This window comes from Fulmarus glacialis, unplaced genomic scaffold, assembly GCF_000690835.1.
Source record: "Fulmarus glacialis isolate BGI_N327 unplaced genomic scaffold, ASM69083v1 Scaffold47660, whole genome shotgun sequence".
NCBI lineage: Eukaryota > Metazoa > Chordata > Aves > Procellariiformes > Procellariidae > Fulmarus > Fulmarus glacialis.
In genome coordinates this window covers 1-17,747 of record NW_009186735.1, presented here as the reverse complement: position 1 = coordinate 17,747, position 17,747 = coordinate 1, and the positions used below count along the sequence as shown (strand labels likewise).

Genomic DNA, 17,747 nt, shown 5'->3' with positions numbered 1-17,747 from the left:
GGTCAGCTGTCCCAACTATGTCCCCTCCCCGCTCCTTATGCATCTCCAGCCTTCTCAGTCCATAGAGCATGAGAAGCTGAAAAGTCCTTGACTTAGTGTAAGCACTACTTAGCAACAACTGAAACATCAGTGTGTTATCAACATTATTCTCATACTAAATCCAAAACACGGCACTATACCAGCTACTAGGAAGAAAATTAATTCTATCCCAGCCAAAACCAGGACACACACATTCTTTTAGTCAGGGGATTTCTCCAAAACTTCAGAATTTTGCATTTAGGACCCAACAAAAGCATTATCAGACCATAGTTCTTCTCTGCAAGCTATAGCTCCCATGAATTTAGAATCAGAGATACTTCCTCTACGTGCAACAGAAGAATCATTAACCGTTTTTGGGTTATGTAGGGAATGTACTTTATACCTGTATGATTACACAACCAGCCCACAGTGCAGTTAAACTCTTGCTGTAACAAATCCAATTTAAGTATGGCATATTAAAGTAATGTGGTCTAAACCCTCGCATTTAAAACATCCCCAAAGACACAATACTAGCAACCTCTAAGGATTTATTCTTTAATTGCATGTTTATTTGGTTTCATTACTTGTTGAACCCCATTAAATATGAAACATAAGGTCTTGCTTCTACAAATCTTCTGCTTTTCTCAGGGCCACAGAGGACCATTCCTGTGAGCCTCAAAGAATCATCCATGACAACACCACTGTATGTATGTAATAGAAATGTGTGAAGGAATGAGGCTTACAGATTGCACTGGCTTCCTGGCTTTTCCATACGATAAGCTGCTTCACTGGGGACATGCTGGCATTTCCCACGAGCTGTTATCCAATGCGCCCAGGAAAGAAGAGGAGCAGGTACATTCCCCCTTTCCTCTCTCTTTCCAATGTGCTTTTAAACACTTCTAATCATGCTGCAAAGCCAGTAATTAATTCTGGGATGGTGTCCAGTAATAACTGCAGGTATTTTGGGTTCACCTGCTTGCACCCCGGGGTATGTGGAAGACCTTTAAAGGCAGAGTCACTCCCTTTTAACTGGGGTGGGCAGGCAGCGCTGTGGCTTCACCTTCCCGTAGGGGCAGCACAGCTTTGTGGCTACTCCTCTCCTGTAATGAAAACTATACTGAGCCTCCCAACACTTGCAGCAGCTCTGCTCTGCTCTGCTTTGCCTGCTGCTGCTTAAACTGCCCCTGCTAGCTTTTCAAAGGCTTTAAATCCCTTCACAAATCAGGCTGGTTCTCTCCACCTAAAAAGATGCAGATCCATTTTGGGAGTTTTCCTAGCAGTCAGCCCCTCTCATTCAGCACTGTGCTGTTACAGGAGTGTTAGAAGAAGGAGTACAGGAGAAGAGGGCCAACAAAAAGGCTGGGAAGACAGGGATGGAGCCATCCTTTCTTATGCAGAGGTGAGGCATCTCAACCTCAGCCTGACCAAGGGGAAGAGGTGAGGAGGCAGAAGAGGAAAAAGTCATGCCAGGCACCAAGCTGAGCATGTGCATTGTAATTCCTGGAAAGGCGTCAGTGGTGCCAGAACTCCCTTGAGATTATTTTAAAACACCTGGGTAAGAACTGTGAGGCTGAGTCTATCTCAAACTGAGCCAGGCCTCAGCACAGCCCTGCTTGCACTTAAATGTCTGTGCCTCAGCTTAGTGCCCCACATGTCCCCCACTGGCATCTCTAAGAGTGTCACCCCTCACAGAGACATCCAGCAACTCTCCTGTGATGACGATTTAAACTCTCTCTGATGCTATGCTTGGCTTCATAGTGGTTACCATTTTTAATAGGTTTAAGCCATTTTTACTCACTCTATTTTCTTCAGCTTTTCCATTCTGGAAAACAGGTCCATCACCCTCTTCACCTCCAGATCCCGTATCCGATTGTCCTGCAAGCTGCACACAGATTCATTCTCATTAGTACCCCAGGCCCCCAAGGAATGAGCGGTTGACTTGAGGGGCATTGCCACAACACACTCACTTTATTTCCTCAAGCTGGAGGCACTGTGCTGAAGCCTGGACCAAGTTAGTCATCCCCTCAGCTGTGATGCTCCCGCCTGTCAACCTGGAAAAAGAAAGAATCATTCAAACCAAGCAGAGGAAGGACTAGCATGCCGTGCAGCGCATGGCAAGCCTGTCTCAGATGTGGGCCTGCGCTGAGCTCCTAGCACACCAACACAGAGATGAGGCCGCCTGACTGCCACCTGCAGCCAACTTTATATTCCTTTTCAACCAGAGCAATGCAATACTTCTCTTGATACCAGCAAAAACCAAAAGCCACACATCTGTGCTGCTCTGCATAGTACTGCTTTACTCTCTATATAGCGCTGCACAGCGCAGATCAGCCTTGAGTGATTAACCTGCAAGATAGAAACAGAGGACAGATAGAAAGAGAGAAGGCTCTGACCTTGCAAGCAAAGACTTACTCTAGTTTCTTCAGGCTCCCCATTCCTCCTCGTAAGCTCTTTGAAAGAGCAGCAGCAAAGTCATCGCCACATTTCCTACTACGAAAGCTAAAACATGAAGAAAAGGGAAAAAACATAAACACAACAAAAACCGAAATAAGCTAGCCCACAGAGCAGGTTAAAACACGAATTAAAAAAAAGTATTGAATTTCTTTCTTAACAGCCTTTGTATCATGCTCTTTTTTTGCAGCATCTTTATCTTTTCAAACATCTGTTTAAAAAAAAAACAACATTCCACTTCCACATCAACTGCAAATACCTCAAGAGATGGCTTTTGTCTTTTGGTGCAGTGACACCATGTGTAAGTGCTGCCACAGACGAAGAGTCAGCCCTACTGCGTGTCACACCAGAGTCAGGACTCTGGAGGCTAACCAAACTCATACAAACAGAGAGTGTCTAACAGTTCCCGTGTGATGAGCTGCTGAGTTAAGAAAGGGTTGATTTCAGGCCAGATACTTTAAATTTGGGTGGCAGAGTAGCCAGAGTTGTCCAAAATATAAAAGACACAAGGTTTTTAGGGAAAATACCTCTTTTATAGAAGAAACTGGTGGTGTTGGAAAAAAAACCCAGACAAACAGGTAAGCTTTCAGGCACACAAGCTCTCCTTTGAATCAGTTGCAGAATGTACTGATTATGGGATGTATTGGTACACAGCACCCTGGGCTGCATGTCTCCCACAGCGTGACTGGGGACATGAGAGCAGAAACCCACCTATGGCCCTGTTGCCCTAAGTGCCTCTGCCACCTTCCCCTAAATCAGAGGGAGTCAGGAACAAGCTGCAGAGGTGTGGTGGCATGGCGGACATGGCCCATGGTCATTAGGAACACACCTGAGGCAATGCTTCTTCTTTAGACAGGTTCTGTACAAGCAACATGCAGGTGAAATGCTTGAGGTCCCACTGCCCTTTGCCCGCCCTTGCAAGAGACAGTACTTAGAGTGCTAGTATCCTGCAGACCATAAACGAAAGCACTCATGGACTTGAGTGTGTATGAGCTGAGGAAGAACCCCCAAAAATCCCGTGTTCCGTTCTCCTAATGCAAGGGAACAGCCCAACCATCCTCGGGTATCTGCCTAATCTGCTCTTTGAAAGCAGAGGACTCCGTGCACTGCCCTGTGCCTGCGCTAGCAATTTAGTTAGGATGTATCATCAGAAAGCTTTTCTAACAGTAAATTAAATGGTATTCCTATTCTTCTTAATGGAGGCAGAGAACAATTGATTACTGTCCTTTTTACAGTGATATCAATATCCAGGAATAGCAGTTTTCAGGTCTGTTTCTGCTCTTCTGCTTCACAGCAGACACCATCATTCCCTTCAGGTCAAGGTAATTCTCACCCTGGCTACTCCCCATCTTCTCCACATTAGCAAACTCTACACGTGCTCCTCTAAGTCATTCACAAAAATACGGAATGAGACCCGTTCCACAACAGGATCCCAAGAGATCCTTCTTGAAAAGTCCTTCCAGCGTTACAGCAAAGCACTGATAGAGAGCACCTGAGAGTGCAGTTGTCACCTCCTGTTCATCTGGTTTATGGTGATTTCACTAAGATCACAACTTTCTCACTTAATTGCAGGATTCACCCTGCCTTTGTATTGTCAAGAAATGCCTATCATTTTCTCTCTTATCTACCTCACTAACTACCCTGTTGTTTGATTGTTTTAATCAAAACAAAGAACCATACAAAAATTACAGCCAGAATGGATTTATCACCTTAATATCCTTCAATCACTCATAAACTCATTATTTAATAAATTCTGTCAGTATCAAAGTTATGCTGTTGAGATCAGAATTTCTCACATCTTCTTTCTCTCCCTTCTAAAACAAATACTAGGCTTGCCCTTCCAACCCTTAGCCCTTTTCTCCACCCACCAGCTCACAGCACTCAATGTGTTTACCTCAAGTGCTCTACATTTTTACAGCCGGCCAGAACCTCCAAACAGTCAATGTCCACTAGACATCCTGCAAAATCCAAATGAGTCAAATCCTGGCCCGAGTTTATGACAAAAACCAAAGCTGACATGTCCAGAGGTGTCAGTCTGAAGTTTTTAAACTCATACTTGAAATTCAGCAGGCTCCCGATGTGCTGGGCTACTTTGAGGTCTTGTGTTTCAAACGTGCAGTGGCAGAGCTCAATGACCTTAGGCCCTGTCAGATGAGTGGCTGCTAGTTTCTTGAGAGACTGCAAGATTGCGTCCTGCTTATCCTGCACCCAAGCTTCACCTTGTTCAGCTAGCAGCATGAGAAATGCCCTACATTCTTTTGACGACAAGCCTGAGAGGAAGATGTGAAAACTCTCCATGAACTCGGTCTTTGCCTCATTCTTTAAAGTCCACTTCGACTTCAAAGAGAACTTCTTCTTCAGGTCATTCTTGTCCACCCTCTTACTTACCATGAGACACAGTGCTGCAAAAAACTCTTGCAAGCTCAAGTGCACAAAGGCATAGCCAGTCTCTGGGCGAGTGCCACTCGTCTTCACCTCAAAGGCAGTCAGCAGTCCATGTAAGGAAGCAAATTCCCTCACGTGCTCTGGAATATCACCAACATAAAATACAAGCTTCTTATCTTCCAGACCTTTCAGTGCAAGATCACACAGTCCCAAAATGGCCTTCCTGTTGCAGTTCAGCTGAGTCTCCTCGCCACCTGCATGCTCTCCCTGATGTTTGTTTATGAAGATGAGAAGCATTTTGATATAAAACTGTGTCATAGTCTGAGGAAGCTCCACACTCATCTGATGTTTAAGGAGCAAATACTCCAAACAGATGCACACAACATAACACAGAGCAGGGATGAGGCACATGCTGAGGAGCTTGGTGTTGTTCTTCAGGTGAGCAATGGCTTGTTCTTTGAATGAATGCTGATGAAAATAGTGGCTGACGTATTGCTCAATCTTCTCATGGTCAAATCCCCAAATTTCTGCTAGCAGATCTACTGTGTTTAATAAGAAGTCAGGTAGTCTCTTAGGTCGGCTGGTGACCAACACTGTGCAACCAGGCAGGAGCTTCCCGTGACAGAGATCTGCAAAGAGCTCAGATATGGACATATGGGAGGTAAGAGTTGGGCCTCCCTTAGAAGAGGATGACGCATCCATGTTAGCTGCAAACTCATCCAGCCCATCAAAGATGATCAGTGTATGCCAGGCATTTTCCAGAAGGTACTGGAACACTGCATCAGGGCTATCTTCTGGCTGAAGGAACAGGTCAAACAAAAGCTCCTTCAGAGTCAATTTTCCTTCTAATAAATTCAGCTGCCGAAACTCAAACAGGAAAGTGAAGAGAAACTGAGGTAGGACACCTTCTGCCCATTTCTGACAAATCCTGTGCATTAGCATGGTCTTGCCTGTACCTGGTTTACCAAACAAAAAGATCACCTTTGTCGTGCCCGATGGGACCACACTACGAAACAGATCTGACACTTTCACAGCTGTATCCGCACATTCTTCTGGTTCAGGAGCACCCGCCACATCCTCTCGGGGTTTATCCGTTCTCTCTTTTAAGCGGGAGGCTTTGCTCTGTCGAATGACAAGGTTGACAAAGGCTGGGTTGAAAGCCAGTGGCTGCGTTTGTTCCTGTGCTGCTGCTCCTGCTGCCCTCCTGCTTCCGTATCTCTGGCGGACAGAATCGATGAGGAGATGCTGGTACTTTTCAGCCGGATCTGAGAAAGAAGACAACAGAATGAGTACGAGGGTGAAAAAGTTCGTTCTGAGCCATGACAGATCCAAAATACTACCACTTATACACAGAGAAACACCGGCCCTGATCAGAGGCTGCTCCACAGAGCTACGTAAAGATGACAAATTTTGAACACATGAAAATAACCCATAATTTTTCCTATTTTGGCACAGGGGCCAAAGAAGAAGAAAATTCAGGGGAAAGGTGAAACAGCTTTATATAAAAACTAAATCTTATTATCTCTTTAAAATGAGAATTAGGTATTGGTGTATTATGCATATAATTCCCTGTCACAAGCTCCCTGTTCACTCACACTGGCCTTGTGCCACGCTTGCTTAGCTATCCGCACCTCAGAACAGACATACCTTTTGCTTCGAGAATCTGAGATCCCTGACGGTATCAGCATCTCTTTGTTGAAGAGAGAACAGTGGTGACAATTAAGGGTGCTCAGCACCTTCTGAAAAACCCTGTCCTCACCGTTGTTAAGTCTGCTGAGTTTTGTCAACGGACAAGATCTGGCCTCCCAGGAGCACCTCCTCAAGAACTTTCCTGTATGCAAACTTTCAGTCAAAAACTGAAACAGCTGCCAGCTTAGCCATGCTGCCTGTGTTCCCCCACCAGACACTGGGCAGTGCTGGACTGTGGGGATTGCAAGGCTAAAAGCAGAGGTGGAAAAGGGTAAAGAAGGGCAGATGATGAAGGAAAGGTTGTGGACACTGGTGTTATACAGCCCGCAGGTCTGCTCAGGCTACCCAGTCTTTTCCTGGAATTACTCTGCCTCGATTTTGCCATCACTCATCTATTCAGTTACTTCTCTACTTTAGGGTAAGCTGAAATAATACGAGTTTTTAACATGGTAGAGAAACTGTGGAGCCTTTAGTGGGTTTTAAATTGTCGGTATGCCTCTTGATTTGGTTAAAACAAATACAGGGATGACCTACAACTGAATGCTTTACTGGCATATCACACTTTAACGGAGTTCTTAGCCTACACCATCTGCATCCCTCCTCCTCAGGTAGATTTAATATATCTCTGAAATGGAAATGGATGTTTCTTGTTACTTGCCAGGTCCCGTTGTCTGTATATTGTATAACCTGTTGCATTAAGAGTTTATGCAGCTACTAAACAAAAGTTTCCCTCAATGCAGGAGGTTGATTTCTTGGGTGTTTCTGCAAAGAAGTTAAATAGGTCCTTCCTCAGAGGAAAGCACACCACCACACTGCTTCTGGAACATCTACATACCTAGTCGTTGCTGTTTAACATCCTTATCACTCACAGAGCTGCTGTGATGGCGGCGGCGAGCAAACCCTGAAAATTGAAGTCAGAAACATGTCAAAAGAGCATTTTGAATGGCAGCTTATTAGAACGGGGCAAGACTCTCCAGCAAAGGATTTGGGGAGCTGAAGAGGCAAAATTGGAGAGACAAAACTATTTGCAAATTCAGGCTGAGTTTACAGAACTGCTTTTGCAAATGTTGGAGTAAAAGCAGAGGTGCATCTAGCTGTAGAAAGACAGCTTGGGCTGGTCCTCATGAGGCTAATCCATCCTCTTGTCCCACTCCGAATACGCTACAGCTCTCAGAAATGACCCAGGGGTCTGGGCTGGTTTAAAGACCTTCAGTAATGGAGCTCCCTGAACTTCTCCAAGCAATTCATTTCAACACTTCAGTTTATTTATATACATTTTCCTAGTGGATAACATCAATCTTGCTTGCCACAGTGTGATCTGCTACTTCCCTGTTCTATCCACTTGAGTGTTCTTGCAGAGAAGTCAAGCAGGTCCTTCCTCCTCCCTGGGACACATGATCAGCTACAAGGATTCAGCATTTATCTAATATTGGAACATGACTTCGCGCTTCATAGAGCTGTTAATATCCAAATCTTACTGTTCTCAGCCAACAGCAGCTATCAGAAATAGGGAGGTACAAGCTGCTGGTGGAAGCCTGGCTTCGAAAATCTTTGCAGGAAACAATATGAACTTTAAAAGGCATGGCGATGCATCTGCCTTGCTTTAAGCACAGAAACTGCTCTGTTACCCTGGGGAACAGGACAGGGAACAGCTATTTCTGGGAAATGCACAGCCCACAGATTCCCAGGGCTGTTTATGGGGATTAATTCCTTGTTCGTTTATGGTGCTCCCTCAGATGGAGAGAACAGGCAGAGCTGAGAGAGGCATGAGTCTTTCCCTTCTTAACTGGTCCTAGTAACTTTCAGCGCTATTTTCAAATTTCTATTCCACCAGCAACTTGCGAGATCGACCGCCTACTCACTAGCACAGCAGCTAGCAGCAGCAGACTATCTGCAGAACAGAAAGGTCACTTTTGTTTTCAAGATCTGAAAACTGCAGGTGACACACAAGATACAGTATTTGCAGTGCCGAGACTCAGATGCAGTCTCTGAGTGAAAAGCAGAGGGAAAAGTGTCTGTGATCACACCATCAGCTGGAACTGCAAAGGGTAGGCTGGGAGTTACGCTTTAAAATGGGTAACACCAGCAGAGATGAGCAAGGCAGGGAGTGCTCACTGCTCAGAGAGCGCAGGGCTAAAAGTCTGCCTCTGTCTGGCCAGGAGCAGGGAATGCAAACAGCAGATGCAAACACACAAGTTATAAGGTACTGAGGGCACTGGCAAACCTCAGCAAGAACCAGAGCCAGGTCTGCAAGAAGCTCCTGTTGCTGTGAGTGTGAGCCTTAGCCAGTCCCCAAATTCACACAGTAGGAAAAAAAGGAGCAGTTTGTCCTTCAAATCATCTATTTTTCCCCAATGAGCAATCCAGCACCGAACACACTCCCTGCCACCAACATTAAGCACCTCTACAGGACACAAGGCCTGCACTTTGCTCTCTGCACTGCCAGGGTCCCAGCTCGGTGACTGCTCTACGCTGCAGCCTGCAGAACACAAGGCTTCATTTCCTCCTGCTTCGTTTTCCCCCACCACACATTTCAGGAGGACACAGCAAACTGATGGCAGCTTTCTGTAATAATTTGGATTTATTTTGCCGCTACCTCCACCATTTATTCTCTCACAAAGCTGGATGCCAGAATCACATCCCTTCTCCCTCTTTCTGCTGTGAGACTCTTCACATGGGGAGGACCTGTGCTGGTGTTTCATCTTCTGGAAACTGAATACCTCATGACTGAGAAGACAACTCAGAATTTGGCAGCTTCCAGTTATTCCAGCAGCTGTTATATGAGGGCCCAGGGACATCGGTCAGTTGTGGCACATACCTTCAGTATTTTTACATTGCACCAAAGGCTTCTGACTGATATTCGGGTGATGTATCCTGCTGCAAAGTGCCAGAGCAAGAGGAGAAATCTTGAAAATAAATCCCTCATTTAATGACCTGTACTGAGTAGGAAGGCCTCAGTCCCAAATTCACCCCTGAAGAAAGCCCTAGAACTGCCACTATTCGTTCTTTTAAATTATGATTCTGACAACTGTGCAATGGTTTCTGCTGGATCAACTCCTGAATAGTCCTTCTGCTCTTCCTTTAAAAGCCAAACTAACTTCCTCCACCTACCAATGAGCCAACTACAGCAAAAGCGCAAAAAGCGGGGATTTTGCAGAATGGGTGGGAAATTCCCTTGGCTAGAGAAACTAAAATGAGCAAGTTCCTTAGCAGAGTCAGGGCCAACAAGTCTTTTCTGAAATTCAGGGAGAGAAAACGAAACAGGGGAGGTTCATCTGGAAAGCACCGAGAACGGAAAAATTAAACCCGAAGTTGCCGTGGCTTCCCCACACCTTGCCAGCGCTGTGGCCAATACGAGGGACATTTGTAGCCCTGCCCAGCCCATGGGCAGAGAAGATAAACTCCAAGAGCATAGCACCCCAGGGTCTGTTCCAGCCTTACCTTTTGGCACAGATGACCAGGCACTCACATCTGTGCATGCTTCTTGTTTCTGGCTTAAGTTACCTAAAGGAGTTGGATTAGAAATGAAATACAGTTACTACAAGCGTCCTGCTCTTGAAATCTGGGGTGCTGCTGGCCAAAGTCAAAGGGCAAGCAGCTCACAACACACACAGTGGTACAAACCAAGACTCAGTATAAGGGCTGATGCAACACAGCCGGGTTTCAGGCTCCCCATCTGATCTTTTCCTTTCAGATTGCTCTAAAATACAGTTAACCTCTGCTTTCAAGAGAGAAGTGAAATAACTTCTCTCTATGATACATACAAACTCAGAGCATGGGTGGCTTTGGCTGACGTAAAACCACATCCCAGCCAAAAAGGGAAACCCTACTCCTCCCCATTCCTGCAAAGGAGGCGTTTCTGTGATGAAACTGTTGGCAGAGTCAGGTAGTAGCCCAGTCAAGGGCCTTTTCTGACTCACCGCAGAGGCTCAAGCTGCCACAAAACCGCACTCAGCACAGCCAGCCGCACGGACGACGTTCACAGGGCTTTAGAGGGCCTGCTCAGGCCAAACTGGAGTCCGCATATCACCAGGACTCTTCCGTTCAGATAAACTCATGCCTGAAAGCATTGCTCTCCAAAATCAGATGGGAAGCCTTCATACATTAATTCCTCTCACCGTCATTTCCAGCGTTTCCCAGCTGGGAGTGCAGGCCAGTACTCCGGTATTTCTAGCTCTAGCACCAGCAGAAAGCAACAAAGAACAAGGCTCCTAATGGGCACACGTGCTGCGCCATGGACTCACAGAAAATCCGTTCAACAGCTCAAATACCCTGACTCTTGCCCTGTGTGCCATGAAAAGCAAAGTACGCCCGTTCTGGTGCTGGAAGACTCGATCCCGCTATTTCTCCACTACTAATCCCAAGCACTGCTTGGGCTGCCCCTCACGTTGGTTTTAGCCCACATCAGTTCTCCAGTCTCGCTCACCATGCAGACAGAAACTCTCTTCCCTAGGAGTCACTTCAGCTAAGGCAATCTAATGGTTAATCTTGCCTAACCTAAGACTGCTTTGCTCCTCTGAATAGTGGTCCCGTGTCATCCGCCTCCAAACCACCAACTCCTGCCCACACCCTTGGGACAGCCCCTGCAACCACACAGCTATGCAGAGGGTCAGGGTTAACTGAAAGCCACCCCTAGAGCAAAACCAAAAGCAATTCATCTTCAGAAGGATCAATGGTGCTAAACTGTTAATACCACAGTTACACCAGCATAAGCCAACTCCGAAACCTTAAGAGACGTCTTCTTTTATGATATGCCACAGCATTAAAAGGCTGAAATCTGTTTTGGCTTCAGTCCCGAGAGAAAGCCCCCATCAGTCATTGTTCCCTGTTGCTTGTCTGGTCTTTCCCCCACTTCACCCCTGCAAAAGTAACTGCTGCTGCAGTTGGTTACCAAAGGCTGCATCTGTCCAACTGATGCAAGTAATGACAAGTTACTGCAAGCAGGATGTGAAAGACAGTACCGCTGAGAAGGACTCATTGTATAAGACCTCCTGCAAAGTATGATGCTAACAGAAAAGAATTAATAACCAGATAAAGTAATCCAGTAAGGGAGAGGCACAGCTTAGGTGGTGCCACAGGTTTTCATAAAAGAGAGTGCGTGCACACTGTGTGTATAGTCTACGAGGTAACACGCAATGAGTGTAACGACCGCACTCTGTACAGACCACATGATTTTTTCTAAAGCCACTGCCTCCAACTGCTAATAAAAGATATGGCGAAGTGATTTTCTTGTGGTGTATTTTAAGACTTTTGTATTTCTTGCCTTTCTGGATCAGGAAAATAAAAAATAGCAATTAAAAAATCCACGGAACAAAAAGGTAGTATTTTTTTCTTCTTCAAATAAATCTATCAAAAAAACTCATCTCAGCTTTATTGGAGAGGGAATGCACAATTTTTATTGGTTTTGGCTTTTTACGTCTAATTTTTTTTACCTCAACTTATATTTCTAAGCCAAAAATTGTGCTTCCAAGAAAAAAATACCACAACAAATTTCAGCTGTTTCAAAACCTTCCTTCAAGAAATCTGGAAGAGAAAACTTGGCAAAATAAACTTTCTCACCAATAAATACAGACTGAAGCTAAATTTTCCGATTAAGAAAATAATTGCATTGAGAAACTCCTGAGCTACTATTGCATCAATGTTTTCTCTCTCACAGCTATTGTGACACTCTCCACTCTCACAAAAAGCAATCGGGAATCCCTACAGCACAGCACATCTTTTTCCCCACATTTCAAATAGACTTAATTAGTCTCTCAAGAACACTATTTTTTCTCCGGGCAAAGTGACTTTGCCCTTGGGGACACTTCTAATTCAGGAATCCAGATGATATGACCACGCAGGTTCCCACAAGGTCCACAGAATCCTCCATCTTCAAATCAGGCCAACTCTTATTGAAAGAGCCAAGAAAGTGCCCACCAACACCAGCAAGGCGTAGCACAACTGGTGAAAAAGCACATCTGAAAATGTGCACTATTGCTGTTTGCTGGCAATAACTATTTTTGGAGGGACTGATCTTATTCCAGAGATTACGGTGAAAGACAGACAGGTGAACCAGAAGAAAAGTCAGATCATTTTTTTAAACCAATGGCTTGGTTAAAAAGGCTTGTAGCTGCCTGGACACCACAGAGAAGGCTGCCACTTCTCACTGACAAGGCACTGACGGTGCAGGTGAGGGCACTGGTGGTCTCACTGGCTAGATTGGTCTGTTGGCTATGGGGGCCAAGACGTTGGCTGTGTTTGGAGACGGTCAGAGGAAGCTGGCCCGATCTCCATTACCTTCTCCTGCAGAACTTATGAGCAGTATCTCCAGATCCAGGGGGAGGTCGCACTCCATGCAGAGGTACTGTGCAAACTGTCTCCAGATGGCAGGGCCAGCCTTCTCCAGCAGGTCAAGAAGCACTGAGACTTTTTCTCTGTGGTCGGTGATGCCATCCAGGCCATTCAGGGCCATCCCTGGGAGGAAGCGCCGGGAGGTCGTGAGCAGCCAGTCAGGTCGGTGACTGAGGAACTCCACTAGCTGGGGGCGGGCACTTGCTATGGCTGCTTCCAGGTCTAGATCATCATTCTGAAATGGAGGATAGAGGGATGAAACCAGAAAGGGTAGCAATGGACACAGGAGTGAGAGATGTTCACCCACACAGCCCTGCTGTGAAGCAGCCAGCACAGCCCTTGATGACTTGATCTGCTTTTCTACCCCTTGGTCACCCTCCACTTCCTTCCCACAGCAAAGCCATGCACATACTGTCTCCTACCTGCATTGTTGTGTGGTCAGCCTCTTCTCAGTTGTCAAATGCAAAGGTGGCTTCTGCTCCATACCCTGACGAAGAACTGATCTGCTAGCGGCAGCATTTCAGCACCCCGTGACACCCCAACGCATGGTTCATGCCTATATGCAGTTGCCTCACTTGGTGCAGATGCCTAGGGATAACAACAACAGAGCAGGATGTAGATATGAAAGGGCACGGGCAATTACATGGGTCCCAGATCTAGAAGCTCTGCCTTTGATCCTGGGGTCAGCTGTGGAGCTTTTCATCTCTAGGTAGCACCCTCAACTCAAACCAGCAGTGACCACAAAATTTGGACACTTGAGGATCCACTACTGGCATGATGAAAATGCAGGACTGAGCCTTGTGCCCTAGGATGCAGGTGAAGACAGGCTTTACAGGAACACTTCAAGGGAAACACAGTTTTCCTGGTGCCACTGCCTGACTTGAGCTGGTCTTCTATGCCAACCTGCTGCTCTTAGCCCCTCCATGGAAGATGATGCAGGAGAAGCAGCAGCTTGCTCAAGTCAGGCAGTCAGTCACACCAGAAAAACTGTGAAAAGCTAATCCTCGAAGGTTACACAGCTCTCGCAAAAGAGTTTCAGGTGCAGGGGGCTGAAAACACCACCAGTGCCAGTGCCAGCCACCCCACCTCTCATTAGAGATAGCAAAGGGAACTGTTTCTCCCCGCACTGCAGCTCACGCTGGCTGGTGTCCAACCAATCCTACCACAGGGAAAGGGACTGGGAAAGCAATTACCATCCTGCATGCCTCCAGACGTCCTGCAGCAGGACCCCAGCACAAGCTATAGCAGCATCAGGACCGTGCCACTCTGCTATCCCCAGCTGTCAGCTGCCTACACTGATGTTGAAAGCCAGCTCCAACTACAACTACCATCACCATGTTTGCAGAAAGGCTGAGAAATTAGAAACCACAGGGAGCAGCCTCCATGCTCCACCCCTCCACCAACTACCTGTCTTGCATCCAGAGGGGACAGTCCTTCCAGGTCCAAGACTGCTGCACTGTGTGTGGCGTGGAAAAAATTCCGACAGTTGCTGTAACACTCGAGTTTACGGGGCGGGGGGGACGGGACAGTGACCAACCTAGTTTAGCAAAAAGCCAGTAACACAGTTGAGTGGAAGCACCCTGTTGGGTAGAATCGTTTCATTCCCTAATGAGGCTGGTGCACACAGTGCCATTCCCCAATAACTGCCATTTTCTGAGCAAACGCTTTCTCAACTCAACAGCAGGAGCAGCCACCCCACCACTACCAGGGTGGAGGGATGGGGGAGTCGTGCTGCGGAGCCCACCTTGTCTAGAGTCCAGCCTTCACTCCCCAGACATGCTCTCCTCTGCACTGACCATTCAGGTATCTACAGCAAAGTGAGCCACAGGCCTTCAGGCCTTTTATTTTTGTCTTCTTCTTGACCTGGCCAAGGAGGAAAGTGGGAGATTTCTACGGAGCCAAAGGAAGAACTCAAAACAGAAGTGGAAGACAGAAGGGTGCCCTGATGGAAAGACCTTCCAATCTGTGCACAGACAACTCCTAATTCATCAGAAAGTTATGCTCATTCTGGAGTAACCTCACAGCAGAGCCATGCCGCTCCATGGGGCACATCGCACGCAGAGAACATCACCTCCCCACATCGCTGCTGGGCAAGGCACGCACCCAGAAGCTGAAGACAAAACCAAAAAGCTCCCTTGGAGCATTGGAGGTAAAACTGCTCAAGATGTTTGTCCCACTCATGTTTAAGAGGATACCCCTTCTCCCATAATCCAGCACCACTCTCTGTACTGCCTCTTCAAACAGCCTCGGATGTTTTGAGACGGAGCCAAATTAATGCAGCAAAGGGATATAACCTGACTGAGTGCTACAGCAGAGGACTGGATGGGAAAGACCTAATCAAGTCTCTTCTGTTCCTGCGCTCCGAAAGCCAAGCAGACATCCGATAAGAGCAAAGCTTGTGACCCTGTACACTCTTTTACCAATCTCTGACTCTTCAGGTCAAAACCATGCCACAAGTTGGTTATTATGCAGCATCACCATATACTGGTTATAATACAGTATCACTGCAAGAAGGACTCTATCCAGATCAAGCTTTCAGGATGTGTTACATAAAAAGTGAGGCAGCTCTAGGATCCATGAAAATGTAGGTAAAACCCCCAGTTTGTAAAAATTGTCTAACGCCTCTCATTCTAACATGAACAACAAAAAAGTTACTGGTGAAATGCTAAGAAAATTGGGCTTAACCAGAACCAGTGTTCTCCTCAAGCCATTTCCGTAATGCCAAAAACTGAAACTCTGAACCTTACTGGACAGGACTCTGCAAGTTTTCATTCAAAATGTTGTATTATGAAATTCACATTATCAATTATACAAATAAAGAACGCTAATAGTAACACATGCATTAAACCCAAAGGAAACAATGTTTCAATTAACTGGAAAGCTTAAAAGAAACCATTTAAACGTTTCAAATTTAAACAAACTGCAAAATAACAGGACTTCCTGCAAAACAAACTTCATTTCCCAGTAGTCTGATCAGTCACCCTTAAGGGACTGTCATTTTACATTTCTCCAGCCAAAACCCAGAAACCTGTAGACAGCAATGCCCTGACTTTATTCCCCTGATGACCGAGAACTACCTATTTAATAAGACCATATTAAAAAAAACAATTAAAAAATCAGACCTTAATGCCAATGAAGACTGAAAGCCATGAAATAATTAAAGAAATAGACTCTCATGAAATAATTAAAGACTCATATTCAAGACCAAAACGCTGAAAGGTTAGATGAAAGCTCAGGTGATACTGCACAGCTCCTATACTAGTACTGCTCTGCTAAATCAGAAACAACGGGCAGCGACCTACAGTAAAATCTCTCTGAGCTCGAAACAAAGCACAAACACCTCCCAAGAAGAGCCAGAAAACTTTTAAGCCTTGACCCTTGCCCTCGCCCTTCAAATGTAGAAACACCATTAGAACATATCATTGCAAAACTATGCCTTGCCTCCCCTCCCCAACTTGGCACTCGTGCCATTCCCAGCCACAAAAAATAAAACTGAAATGTGAAGCTCCCTGTTGCAAATCTACCAACTTCTTGAGCGCATGCAACTTACCGAAAGCCCAGAAACATGAGCAGTGGCACCGAAAACAAAGTGGAGGGTCACAAAACAAAGGAGCTGGGGGACAATGTCCACTGCCTTGATTTCTTCACTTGCTAACCCACCACCCTCTCAAGGCACACAGCCCTTCGGTGCCTTTCAGGACTTGATGAGCGAAATACAGAGCAAAATGAAAGTAAAAACAGCCAGGAATTCCCAAACTGCAACTCACCTGTGGTAAAAACAGTGACATGAGCAAAAATACCCAATCAGAATAGCAGAAGAGTGTTATCCTATTCTAAAATCTATAGCTAGATGATAATTTAGGTAAAGCTTTTGGGGAGTGGTCCAAAGAAATGGGACTCGGGGGCAAACACACTCACTCGAGTAAACTCCAACTTGGTTGTGGTTAAGGCTCTTGCAATGGGAATATTTTTATTTATATGCATAAGTCTGATTATTCTGGGACACAGCGAAGTATTTATTCACCATTTCCACTATACCTACAAGAAAAAAGCAACCTGCCTTTCCTTTGGAACAGGAACAAGGTTGAATGAGAATGTAGTGGATATGAATGATTTGAGGAAAAAATCCCAGGTTTCTAGATAGAACTGTGTGCACAGAGATCTCCAGATCTAGCCAGATATGGCGCAACAAACAACAAAATATTGTTATTTCTCTAGATGCCAGAGAAGCTATGTTGGAAAACCAGATGCAGCCTGCAGCCGAGTCCCAGACAAGGCAAGATGGCACACAGCGCTATTTCAAAATTTGTTTAACAGAACAAAAAAAACCAACAAGGTCCAACAATACCCACATTTCCAGATAGAAATACTGGCTCTGGTTGTCTTGCCTCGAGCACGGTGCAGGGGATGGGGGGAGCTCTGAGAGAACCAGGGGTGGATGGAGGGGGACCGTGGGTGGTGAGGAGCAGCTGGGGAGGCAACAGGCCATTTTGCTGCCTTCCCTGCCCAGATCTGGCCCACCACATCTCCCACTGGTGTTTCCACCAGACCAGAAGCTGTTGCATCACTACCAATGCAACACCTTTATGGCCAAACTAGCAATTCTGTGCCTAGAAATCCCCAATCTCATCCTTGACAGACTCCTGTCCATCACTGCAGCTAGTAAAAGCTGCGATATTGGTTTGCTGCCAGCACCTGGGAGCAAAAGTCACCTCCAGCAACACTTCCGACCTTAGACTTGAACATGGCGAAGCAAAGGGCGCAGCCAGACCCCCGGTCCCCCCCAGATGTAAACCCTCATGAGGTGCCCCAGCACGACGCCTCCCCCGCCCGGGGCCACCCGCCCGCGGCACTCACCCGGCTGGCTGTCCGTC

General features: G+C 46.2%; 1 protein-coding gene across 1 annotated transcript; it reads right to left on the bottom strand.

Annotated features, from left to right (window-relative positions):
* Positions 1-1,812: 1,812 nt before the first annotated feature.
* LOC104072886 (protein NLRC5-like) lies at positions 1,813-13,461 on the bottom strand (the record flags this gene model as incomplete). The annotated part of the gene is made up of 8 exons (XM_009572489.1): positions 1,813-1,900; positions 1,986-2,069; positions 2,431-2,517; positions 4,364-6,119; positions 7,379-7,444; positions 9,985-10,047; positions 12,820-13,258; positions 13,360-13,461. Coding segments are annotated over 8 exons (2,685 nt in total), but the record flags the coding sequence as incomplete, so codon positions are not given.
* Positions 13,462-17,747: the final 4,286 nt, after the last annotated feature.